Source organism: Pogona vitticeps, chromosome 2 (assembly GCF_051106095.1).
Source record: "Pogona vitticeps strain Pit_001003342236 chromosome 2, PviZW2.1, whole genome shotgun sequence".
Classification (NCBI taxonomy): Eukaryota; Metazoa; Chordata; class Lepidosauria; order Squamata; family Agamidae; genus Pogona; species Pogona vitticeps.
In genome coordinates, this window is record NC_135784.1 from 95084094 (window position 1) to 95097224 (window position 13131).

The window sequence follows — 13131 nt, forward strand, 5'->3', positions numbered from 1 at the left end:
AAGACCATAGGAGCTCAAAGACTGAGAGTATGATGGCTTTGGGACTGCTTTTATAAAATAGCAGTGTTTCCCTATATTTTGAAAAGATTCAGAAGCCAAAATCCTACTGAGCTTTTAGACCACCATCATGCAATTGATGCAAATCCCAGTGACACATTTCCACCAGTTAATATCAGCTTCTTTGCTCTTTTTGTGAATTCTGCCATATATTACTTTTGAGAGGATCTTAAACAGGTCATAAACTGTACTGTGGTCACTGCCAGTTTAACCACTTTCCTTTTGGGGATAACATAATAAAGGTTGAGCTCAGCCAAATTTAAGAAATAATTCCTGTTCTGTTGGAAAATACTTACTAAAACATCAAAATCATCACCATCTATTAATATTTATTACTTCTGCAAAAATATAGTTCAATCCTAGAGCTTTATCTTTTTAAAAAAATTGCTAAGTTCCATTTCAGATTTTGGACCTCTGTATTTCTCGTCACATACTGGCGTCTGGTATAATAAACTGCATTAGTTTGTTGTCTTCAAACAGTTCTTTAATGTGTTCATACTGTGATTTTACCCTTGATTGCAAGTATCAGAGGATTATAGCAACCCATCAGTAGTTTGTACAGTCATTTCTTGGCAATCCCTGCTACCACCCTGATCTTTCTGCATGTATCTATTTGTATTTGGCCAGATCCTGGCCACTCAGATGTTTTTGGACAGCAACTCCCAGAAGCCTTCACCATCAGCTCTGCTGGCTGAGGTTTCTGGGAGTTGCAGTTCAAAAACACCTGAGTAACCCAAGGTTAAGAACCACTGGGCTAGATGAAGATCCTTCGCGCTCTCTGGTCAGTCACTCTGCTGGGGACTGACAGCCTTTTTACACATCGGTCTAGCCATGACAAATATATTTGGAAGACAGAAGGTGGTCGTTGCCCATTGCCTTCAACATCTCAGTGCTGTGGCCAACTGTGATGGTTCCTGTCACACCCACAGTTATCCACACGTTAACCTGGCTTTTATCCTCTTTTATTAAGCTTCAGATGGTAAATGACATTGCTGCTGACCTAGTCCAGTAGGATTCGAAAGAAACTCAGTTCCTCAAGGCTTTTTAGGCCTCCCGGTTAAAGTCCTATACCCATAGCCATTGGTTTTTCCATGGGTGCAGTTATATAACCATTGCCCAATATCTGACATGGCTGTGGATATTATCTGTAGCAAAGAGAGTGAATGATGGGCAGTGGGTCTTACTGTGCACCTATATCTGGAGCTGACTCTGAAGTAGTCGTACAAATCAAGTTTTGCTTTGTATTCTTGATGGGAAAATGTCCACCATGTAAAGGATCACACATATACCTGACTTTGGCTCATAGGCAGCACTCTCTTCCCTAAAGCCTCTCCCATTGTAACACTCAAGATGCCCTGTGGGCTAAGAAACATTCCCCACCCTGGATGTAAATGACACAGATTTAGAGCAATCAAATATATAACCTACAGTAAGGTAAAGTTTCCCCTTGACATTTAGTTCAGTCGTGTCTGACTATAGGGTGTGGTGCTCATCCCTGTCTCTAAGCCATAGAGCCAGCATTTGTCTGAAGACAATCTTCCGTGGTCACATGGCCAGTGCAACTTAGACATGGAATGCCATTACCTTCCCACTGAGGTGGTACCTATTTATCTACTCACATTTGCATGCTTTCAAACTGTTAGGCTGGCAGAAGATAACCTACAGTAGCTTCCCATTAAAAAAGAGCTGTCACTCTGTGGTAATTGCACTTTCTTTGCATATGAATGGCCCGAGATTCATGACCTGGCATTTCCAGACATGGGTGGGAAACATAGTTGCCAGCAACCCTAGAAAGGCTCTCTGTAACCAGGGCTAAACCAGATCTCTGTCCTTATATGGCAGCTTCCTACATTCTGCATAAATTGTATAGGAGAAATGTGTTATGAAACAAATTATCTGCCTGGACCTCCCAGTGAGGAGCTTCAGCTCCACTTCCTACACCACCCAAAGAGAATTAATGAAGTGCTGAGCCTAGGAACCAACCTTTTATGGATAGATGTGGTGCTGAGGTTAGGCGGGATCACAAACAATTGCTAGACAATGTTTCATTGTTATTATTATTATTACCACAATTAATCTTCACATGCAGAGACACTGTCATACCCAGTAGGTTTTACACTGTCCCTTATGTGGATATCTCTTCTTCACAAAAATTTGGTCTACTGAGGTTTATCTTTTCCCTGCTTCCCTGCTCAGGTGAAAGGAGTTACCTTTTACCTATAATGTGATAGTTACTCGTGTGTATAACATTTCTGTAATAATTTTATTCTCACCAATGTGTAATACCTTTGATCTGTTTAATTTTATAATTCAAAAATCAGAGTTTTAGGTTCGTTATTTTAATTCTATGGATTTTCTCCTGCTTTGTCTAAATACCTTTGCTCTCTAAACATTCTGGAAGCAATATATGCTGTAGGCTAGTAATTTGATAAAACTCCTTATTTAATAATAATTACATGCTACCAAGTCAACTCCAACATATGGAAACACTTTTCTAGGTGTATAAGACTCAGACGTGGTTTACCCTTCCCTTCCCTTCTTCTGGGGTCATCCTTGAACTGTACAGCTTGCCCAAGGCCACCCTGGCTGGCTCTACTCACTGGAGCCACAGTGGAGAACTGAATTCCCAACTTCTGGCTTTGCAGCCGGCTCCTTAGTCAATCACAAACCTATCACTTACCAGGCCATATAAAGTAGAGATCTGAACAATTTTGCCATTTTGTTAAAGCCCCTCAGTGCTGTCCTGAGTCGCACCGTGAAATCTGAGAAACAGAAATGCAAGTACCTTGGGGGAATGACAAGAAGAAAGAATGATTTCAGAGAAAGGTTGGCATATCAAACACTGGGGTGTGAACCACGAGGAACCACCCATTCGTCTGGGAAGACAGAACTCATACAGTCAAAGTGCCAGGAATGTTTTATTAGCAGACACACTTATGTCATCTGTCACTCCTCCCTGGCTTCCCACTGACCTCAGCTATACAGTAATTGGGTTTGAATGGGGCTTCTCAGCTAACAATGGCAACTGTGAGCTATCCTAGTGGTAACGCAAACTATTGTGCAGTGCCTTGGTCTTTGATGGACAATTAAGACCAATTAGCTTTATAAAAGAACTGTCCCTGGTGGAAATCAAACCTGCTTTAATTGGTCTGTTAGGAACAATCAAAGCAGCTTCTCCTCTTTGGGAGCATGGCTTGGCAAGCTGTCATAATCATGGCACACTTCAGACTGTATCACCATAACACTGTATCTGTCACTGGCAAGGGGAGAAAGAGGCAACATGAATGGGGTGGCCTATACCAGACACAACAGACAGAACATCATTGCACATCTCTCCACGTGAAACAGAAACTGCAACAACACTGGGATTCTCAGCAAAATTCACTGCTATGAGATACTGAACAGTCAGCAGCTTTTGTCTAGGCCTGGAATCAGACTGCTGGGAGGCCTGAAGTGTGCACAATCCGTGTGCCATTGTTCAGAGGCTCACTCTTCACACCCTTGTCATCTTCTAGTGCACGGGCTGAGCAGGGATTGGGACGCTGTCCCTTCACATCATGGACTCTTCTTCATCTTCTTCCATCTCTTTATCTACCTGGAAGGCTATGTTCTCATAGCTGGTTATCCCTCCATATTTCCGCATGTGGACCATCAGAGGTTTAGGAGACTGGCTGCCTGCCAACGTAGCCACATACATACCAGTTCTGTTCTCCTCCAGAGAAGGACCCCAGTCCATGGTTGGCCTACTAGCTTGCTTGATTCGCTGTAAGGAGAGGGACAAACAGGTTACACAGGAAGCACAATGATGTGCTCCAGCCATTTGAGAAAGTGGTCCTTTGTGCTTCATTGCACATATTCCCCAGTGCTAAGCTTGCACAGTTGGGCCTGCAGTTGATATCTGTCTGCCCTGGAATGCATACAGCCCATAAATAGGCGATCTGGATTCATACAGGGTTCAGGACAATCTGGAAACAGTCAGCAGTGCGGATGGCATTTCAGTCACTCCATGCACCAAGGGCAGGAGAGAACTCACCAGGTAATAATTAAATGAATCCTTTCGTGAGGGTGAATGGTAAAAAATCTGCATGAAGCAGTATTAATAAAGCCAGTGGCATTCTAGAGGAACCCATTCCCCCCACTGTTTACATCTATGACATGATGACTGGTTTCCTAGGATTTCCTCCCTGCTTATCCAGGCAATCACTTATGGTTCCACTCCCATTTACTTGTCTGTCAGATTTGCTTTCTCCAGGCCACCAAAAATGGCTCTTCGTGGCAGTAGTTTCTCCTGTCCTTCATACATTTACCACGGCCTGGATTCACTTGATATCTGATCTTAAGCTAACGTATTTGCCACTTTCTCAAGGTCTATGTTTGGAATTACAATTCCAGTATTGACATCTGTGATGCCGAAGGCAAAATTAAGGTATATTATTTGGTAATTGACCAGATAGGTGGGATAATTAATAAATAAATAAATAAATAAATAAATAAATAAATAAATAAATAAATAAATAAATAAATAAATAAACAAACAAACAAACAAACAAACAAACAAACAAACAAATAACAACAACAACAACAACAACAACAACAACAACAACAACAATAATAATAATGATAATAATAATAATAATAATAATAATAATAATAATAATAATAATAATAATAATAATAATAATAATAGTTGGGATTCAATATTTCAACAATATATGGTATAAATGGGAGATGCTAAGTATCAGCAGAAACACACAATGCGTACAGGAGAGGCTGGTCCATTAGGACAAGCTGGGGCAATGCCTGACCTCTGGCTCAAGCTAGCCTCAGCTATTCCATTCCCGCCTGCCTTAGAAGGTGTTGGAGTTTCATTTGCAATCTTGTATTGTGTCTGTAGTTTGTGTAACTGGAAAGGACTTTTCTGGCCATAGTGCTTGTCTGTCCTGCACTAACCAATTGTTCCTTCCAGTCTTTAATTGCAAAGAGAGCCCTGCCTCTCTGCTGACTGTATTTTTTTCCTGTCTCTCCTTGGTTGGTGGCAATTCTTTGTTTGCTGTTTATCTATTCAGTTGGTTGCTAAGCACGTATAAATTAAAGAAAACAGCATACACAGACCTGTGATTTCAAGCAACTTTAAGGAAATGAATGCTTTTTATTCTTTCTCCTTACAAATATCTCAGAGTGAGTAATTGAGACTTTAAGTGCCAGTTAATGAGAAAGGGGTGGACTCTGGGGAATGTATAGCTATTTTCCTCTGTGGATCTCTATTTCTTTCTACTGCATAATAAAAAGGGAATTTCACTCAAAACTCTGCAAGTGAAAGTCAAGGACCTACCAGCATTCTATTCCTGGACACTTGGGGAGCAATTAGACAGGTCTCTGGCTCTTTGTGCTATGCTCCTCCCTGTTCCTTTCTATATTTATTCTATAAACCGCATGCCATTCGCACTTACTGCAACTAGATCTGATATTTTGGAATGAGTGTTGGATGTCTTTGTTTGGCCAGGAGAGTTTGTGGGTTTCTTGTTTGCTTGTTTTTTGTAGTGCTTCTACTTGCATTGTTTCATTTTGCTTTTGGCTTGTGTGATCACTTGTATCAGCTATTTAAATGCCAGGGTGTGGTATAGAGAAGCCTGCATGACCTCACAACAAACAACTCCCTTAGTCACATCACAGTATATGCTAACTGTGGGGCTGAGAGAGCGAGAGAGCGAGAGCGAGAGAGAGCAAGAGAGCAAGAGAGAGAGAGAGAGAGATGTGGGGAGGGCAGAGGAAACAGGGAAGCAACAGCATGCAGGCACATTTCCAGTTAGGAGACCAGGTTTATTTTCCTCCTGCTCTACTGCATTGTGGAGGAAATGAATGGAGTGATAGTGAAGGAGTGTCTGAAGCAAATATGTGTGTATAAGTGTCCAGAAACCACAACAGGTACCAGCTACCACAGTGGGCCATATTGTACCATACGGGAAATTATGGCCTTTCAAGCACATGATATAAAGTGAATGGCATAATACAGAGGCTGACGTCAAAGCAAAATAAACACATTTAGTTCAGCTCCTAGGCTGCCCCTTCCCCAGTGCTTGCAGAGTACAAGAGGCCCTGCCCCGGCTCCAGTGCTTTCTGGGTGTCTCTGGCAGGAAGAGAGAGTGCTGGCTTCTCCACAGCTATTGGAACAATGAGGCAGTTATTTGTTTGATGATTACAGTATTAGCCAACTTCATCTTCATGTTGGGAAAAACAGCCCAACAGCCTCCTCCTGCACCACCTACAGTATGGCTGTGATGAATTCTAGACACAAGCTTTCAGGACTAACTACTGTGTTTTCCTGAAAATAAGACAGGGTCCTATACTAATTTTTGCTCCAAAAAACGCATTAGGCTTATTTTCAGGGGATGTTTTATTTTACAGTCATGTCATCATCTTCTGATTGCTGAACAAGGGTGGAGGGCCAGGTTTCACTTAACTAGGACTTAGTTTTGGGGTAGGGCTTATATTTCGAGCAGCCTGAAAATTCATACTAGGGCTTATTTTCAGGTTAGGTGTTATTTTCGGGGAAACAGGGTATGAACACTCATAAATCTCACATTTTAAGAGAAGAAGAAGTTGGTTCTGGAACTGATAACTAGAGCATTTCTGCAAGGAACTTCCTCGTCTCTTTCTTCCTTGTGTGCCTTTTATTTCCTGTGGCACCGCCTGTCTTCCATACCATAGCTTTGTTAACGACCATCCTAGCCAAGCACCATCAACAAAGATAATTGCCGGATTCCTCTGGTTGGCTGTGAATGAACATTTCTCCCTTAAAGCAACTGGGGCGCTCTTCCTCTTGGTGGCGTCCTCCACCCAATTCAGACGACAACCTCCATCAGTCCCTGACCACATGGGCAATGGCTGGGAATGTTATGAGTTGTACTATAAACATCAGGAAGGCTAGGGGAAACCCCTTATCACTATAGATATAGTGGGCTGCTATTTTTTTCCAGGCAATCCAGAATAATATGGAGAGAGTATTTAGGATTAATAATGTGGGTACCAAATAGGATTAATAATGTGGGTACCAATAATGAGTAAACCGTGGACTGCTTTTGAGGCATTTCTGTATAACCCAAAGTTTCTTAGATCTATGAAAAGGTAAGTGACCTTTCCATGAAAAAGTCAAGCTTTTAATTTATAAGGAAAACACTGAAGATATTGCTTTGGCCTCTAGGGGCTCTAATTTAATGATTAGCTATGTTTTTTACATATTTATTATTTTGCGATCCATAAGCATATTGCCAAGTGTTATCACGAAAGAGCACAGATGGAAGAATGCCTCCAAAGACACCACGATGAAGGAAACTCACTGAAGTATATTCGCGAAGGCTTTCATGGCCGGGATCTAATGGTTGTTGTGGGTTTTTCGGGCTCTTTGGCCGTGTGCTGAAGGTTGTTCTTTCTGTGAGAAAGCCTATCTCACAGCCATAAATACTGCACTCCCAAGCCAACTACACCAGAGCACAGAGTGTTGTCCTCTGAAGATGCCGGCCACAGAGACTGGCGAAACGTTAGGAAGAACAACCTTCAGAACACGGCCAAAGAGCCCGAAAAACCCACAACAACCAATTCACTGAAGTCTTTGTGCAGCAAAAAAGAGGCAGGATGGGCAAAATGCTGATCAACTGTTGTATAATTTCTACTTTCAAGTGCTGTTAGCAGCAGCCAGAGTGACACAGGCCTATCCATTTCGCACAGTGATCTCCTTCCAAACACAGAGCAATACACAGCCCCTCTGCCTATATGACACCTCTCTGCCAGTCTAAATCTATGCACAGTCTGTATCCATGTGAATTTGGGTTTAGCAGCTCTCGCAAATCAGGAGTGATAGACCCTGCTAAACATTTGTTAATAGATGCATGTTTTCACAATGTACAGTACATCTCCTCCACTAGAGGACACCTTCTGCCTCAGCCATACAGGAGGAAAGGCACTGGCCTCGTATTAGTATTCTAAGGCTGCTACCCTGTGTTTCCTGTGATGTCAACAGAGTTCCTAAATCAAACAGGGAGCTCTCGTCTTGGATACCCCTGCCTTGCACTTGCAGGCCTGGGCACAACTGCTCCCCTGCCAACGCCTGTGATCCAACAGCACAGGAAGGGATGTAGTGGGTGAGGTGGGGCAGAGCTTGTAAGTTATTACAACTCTCAAAATCAGATCACCCACTACCAAACGTCTCTCTCTCTCTCTCTGTGTGTGTGTGTGTGTGTGTGTGTGTGTGTGTGTGTGTGTGTGTGTATGTGTATGTATGTCTGTATTCCCTCATTAGCCAAATGAGGATTGAAGCAAGCAAGGCAGTTTTATCTTCTTAAGGCTGCACTTATTCTAGATATGGACCCATTGTCTAGGGATGCTTCTGCAAAATCAGTTACAGTATACATAGATCAGGGAGGAAAAGGAAATGCTAGGGAATTCAAGAAAGTTCTTTTACTTTCTTCATTTTGTGACGCATATCACAGAATCATAGAATAGTGAGGTTGGAAGGGGCCTAGAAGGCCATCAATTCCAACCCTCTGCTTGAGGAAGGACTACTAGTTACAAAATGTTACAAGGCAGGAATACTGGTTACAAAATGTTATGTTGTAAAATGAAAATGTAAATATTTATTAAAATTGGGGTCCAAGTTAAAAGACTGCAACAAAGTAGTCCAACGAACAAACTGCAAGCGCATGGGAACACACAACGGGACTTATGCACACAGAGTCATAGAATGATCGAGTTGGAAAGGGCCTAAAAGACCATTTAGTCAAACCTCCTGTTCTATGCAGGAAATCCAACTCAGATTTGACAGATGGCTATCCAGTTTTCTCTTGTTTGTTCGCCTGCAGTGCTGGTGTGCTTTTATGACCTTCTGAGATAACTGGTTCCATTCTAACAGTTAAGTTTTCCCCGATATCCAGCCGAAATCTGGCTTCCTGTGTCGTTATGTGTCCTCCACTCTGGGATGATCAAGAATAGATGCTGGCCCTGTATGACAGTCTTTCAAGTATTTGAAAAGTGCTATCATATCTCTCCTGTTTTCTTTTCTCAAGACTATATATGCCCATTTCTTTTCATCTTTGCTCATAGGGCTTCGTGTCATGATCTACATATATATCTACTACATGCTTGGTGATGCAGACGTTTGTCTCACACTTGGTGTATCAAGTGTAAGAAATACCCATGTAATATAAAGTGGAGCTAAATCATGTGAAACTGCCCAGATATTAAAATCAGGGAAGGTTTTTGTCTCCCTTCCACCATCCTCACAAGCGCACTTGGTAGGGACACAGGAGAGGGCCTTCTCTGTGGCTGCTCCCAGACTTTGGAACTCCCTCCCACAGGAGGCTAGACCTTCCTTTTCAAGCAGTCTTGTCCTTAGTGACTGACTATCTAGGAGAGGTTTTAAAACAAGATGGTTTGCATTTTGTTGCTTCTAAATCTGTTTTAGAAATGCTTTACTTAACATTTCTAATATAATGTTATTTGTTTAATATTTGAATAATTCACTGTTTTTATCTTTAATATTGTGTTTCAGTGATGTAAGCTGTCTTGGGTTCTTTCCTAGGAGAACGGTGAGGTAAAATATTTTAAATAAGAAAGAATGAAAGATAGAAAGGAAGAAAGAATGAACAAATGAACGAGCTAATGAATGAATGAACTTGTTTGTCCTTTTCTTAAGATAAAATAAAGATATGAGAACCAGAGGATTATGAAAGGAATGAGAGGAAATATAGAAAGTGATACCTTTGCCAGGAGGCAACAGAAATGTTAAACTCACATCTCCTGATAAGATGTCACTGGACCCCCATGTTCATTACTTACCTGCCAGAGTGCCCCTTCCTCGTGGAGCACAGCAAAAACCATCCCAATTGGGATCATCAGGCAGGAGAAGGTACCCATCAAGATGCCCAGAACCTCAGCCCAGAATGGGAAACGGTACGTCCCATTGTACTCCAAAGGTTGGTATTTGATGATGCTATACACTAGAAGGGCCTGAAACACAGCATTAGACAACCTTATTTTAAAATGCATGTATACCTTTTAAGCTGTTGTAGATCACCTTGAGTCCCTTCACTGGGAGTAAAGGTGGGCTATCAGCAAAGTAAATACATAAGGCCTGTGCCAGGGCCTGCCCAACATCCTGAGCTTTAATGCCACATCCAGATCAATTTAAGAGGATGCAACTCTGTCAAGTGCCCTCCTTGCAAGGGCACAGAAGATCCCACCCATTCAACAGCAAAGCTACTCACTAAAGGGATGCCCCCCTTTACCCTATGGATCAGGAAATGACACCTCTTCTTCTTCCTGAAGCCTGGCGATCTGGCAAACAAAAAAAACTAAGTGCTGGAGGCAAAATATAAACACAGGGCTCTTTCCATGGAATATTACTTTAGCAAATGAAAAACGCACAACAGTTTTCTGGGCAATAAAATAAAACATTCCCTCGTATATCAATCCAGACAGTCTTGAGGGTTACCCACAACCATAAGGCTTGTTGGCTTCCTTGTGATCTGCCACCATGGCTTCAGCAAGGATGCAGCTGTTTGCTGGGCGACCTGTTCCACAACTAGACAAAGAACTGAGAAGCTTTTGTGGGCTTCTGGGTTAAAGGACCCTGAACAAGCCTGAGTTGCTAGTACCTATGATCATTGCCAGCATAATGACTGATATTACTGACAACCTATTGCATGATATTGTTAAACCTTTCCTGTCATTGTGCCAACCTGTGGGTCTTATACTGCACAATAATAAAAATGTGTCCTCGAGGTAATTCCAACTTATGGTGACCTTCCTCCGAGTTTTATAGACAGATACTACTCAGAAGTAGTTTTAACAGTGCCTTCTTCTGGGAGAGGTCCAGGGCCATTTAGTTTGCCCAAGACCACATGGGCTGGTTTGTCTCCTGGGATGCCCAGAAGAGGATCACACTTTTGGCTACTAGCTCCATAGCAAAGTAGTCAACATTGAATTATCCCACCAGCTGACACCACATAAATAACAGTATGGCTAAATTCATTGGCATGCTATCATGACAGGCGCTATAGGTGAAGTTTTAATCCCATAAGAAGGATAAGAAGTCCCTGCCAGAAGACAAAAAAAAAAGTCCACAAAAAGACCCAAAAACACACTTCAGAACTAGGATCATTACCATCATGGTTACCGGGGACAGGAACAACCAACAGGCTTTGAAGTATATCCCTGGTTTGAATCCCAACATCATCTGAATATCCCGGCAAAATCTCTTCAAGCCTAAAGAAAACAGAAGGAGATGGGGAAAAAGGGATCAGTGTCTCCTAAGCATGGCTACTGTGAAATAAATCCCATGGTATTCAGTGGAGCTCACAATCAATGAACTGTGCATAAGACGATAGCCGAAGACTACCTCAAGGTGAATCTCCCAATCCAACAAGCACAATTTGTAATCTCAATTTTTCAAGCAGGGCAAGCCTACTTCTGCCCACAGAATGCAAATAACAGGTTCTTTGTCTTTAAAAATCAGCATACAAAATTGCAGTAAAAAACTACTCCCGTGGATTTCAGCAGAACTTGAATAAGTTATTTTGCTACAACTTTTAGCATTTTTGAGCCATTTACCCTAGAAATTACATCATATTAATATTAATATTCATCTTTGTTAGTATAAGTAGTAGCATTAATTACACTTATATCTCTGCTTTCCTCCAGAGATTTCAAAGTAAGTGGCATACAAAGTTTTCTTCCTCCTTACTCTACCCTTACAACAACATATGAGGTAGATCAGATTGACTGGCCTAAGGTCACCCAATAAGTGGCTCAGGGAGACTAGTACTGGGATTTTCCTGCTCCAACATGCTAACCACTCTGCCACACTATCCATTTGTGTATTCCACTTAAATATATACATTTCAGCAAAACAGACTCAGCTGTTTAAAAATGGAACGAATTTCTAATAGTTGTTGTGGGTTTTTCGGGCTCTTTGGCTGTGTTCTGAAGGTTGGCTGTGTTCTTCAGCACACAACCAAAGAGCCCAAAAAACCCACAACAACCATTAGATCCCGGCCGTGAAAGCCTTGGCGAATACATTGAATTTCTAATACTTTCCATATCTGTCTCATTACCATAGACACGAGTCACTACGAGACAGGTGGCAATGACTATCACCATAAGTCCAAATCCAGCACTGTAGTCATCCAGGAGCACCAGCCAATACATCCCACCCTGGAAAGAAGAAATAAATGGCCAAAGCTACTTCCCATAATACAGAAATACCAAGCAGAAGAATATAACAGGCCCTTATTAATGAACACATCCTGTTTTACCAAGTTTAATCAGCTCAGTTTTCGTAAGGGCTGGTTGTTGTAGTCATTTGTTAGAAGCAATCAACCTAATAAATTCATGACCTTATCCATACAGGCTCATGAAACAACGACTGCATTCTCCTGTCATGCTAAGTTTATGTAGTTGATATTTTAGTCTCCAATTATCTCACAGAATATCAAACAAACCACAATTTGTTTCTCCTGATTCTGCTTTGTTTCTCTCCTGCTTATGCCAACACCTGTTTCAGGGCTGACAACGAGAAAAACAAGCCAGGAATAACTTGACTCTCAAGGTTCAAAGATATGAACAACCCGTGTTTAAAAATAAGCCAGACGTCATAAGACAACAGCAAACCATAGTTCTCAATCATAATCTGGATCTGACTAAGAAAGCATGTTTTATTTGCTGGGATGGGTGCAAAACAACAACAACAAAAAACCCAAGTCAGAATGCAACAAACCCTAAAATGGCTTACTGTTATTTGTAAACTAAGCCAGTGTGATTCATTCCACCCATTTTAAATCTTAGATTTTAAATCTCAGGCATTGACTAGCCACAGTAAATTATCAATACAAACAGGTCACTTGGTTTAGCTAGGAAAGTCAGTAATCTGTTCTCTACTTTGTTATGTTCTGCATGTAATCACTTGGTTTGCTCCAGGTAGTTGACGATGGAAGCTAAGATGGCCTATATAGTTCTTCCTTTTTTGATTCTTTATTTGAACATAGCTCCCCTTGGCAAATCCTTACCAAAATGACAAACAAA

The 13131-nt window shown here is 41.6% G+C and overlaps 1 protein-coding gene across 2 annotated transcripts in view; it reads right to left on the minus strand.

Annotated features, from left to right (window-relative positions):
- Nucleotides 1-2956: 2956 nt before the first annotated feature.
- Nucleotides 2957-13131, minus strand: part of SLC6A7 (solute carrier family 6 member 7) — a 51894-nt gene continuing 41719 nt past the window's right edge. For both annotated transcript variants that reach the window (XM_020806805.3, XM_078385645.1), the window contains exons 11-14: nucleotides 12165-12264; nucleotides 11216-11316; nucleotides 9889-10059; nucleotides 2957-3820 (exon numbers count right to left, since the gene is read on the minus strand). In XM_020806805.3, coding sequence (XP_020662464.2) covers nucleotides 3608-3820; nucleotides 9889-10059; nucleotides 11216-11316; nucleotides 12165-12264 — 585 coding nt within the window. In that variant the 3' untranslated portion in view covers nucleotides 2957-3607. The remainder of the gene's footprint in view (nucleotides 3821-9888; nucleotides 10060-11215; nucleotides 11317-12164; nucleotides 12265-13131) is intronic.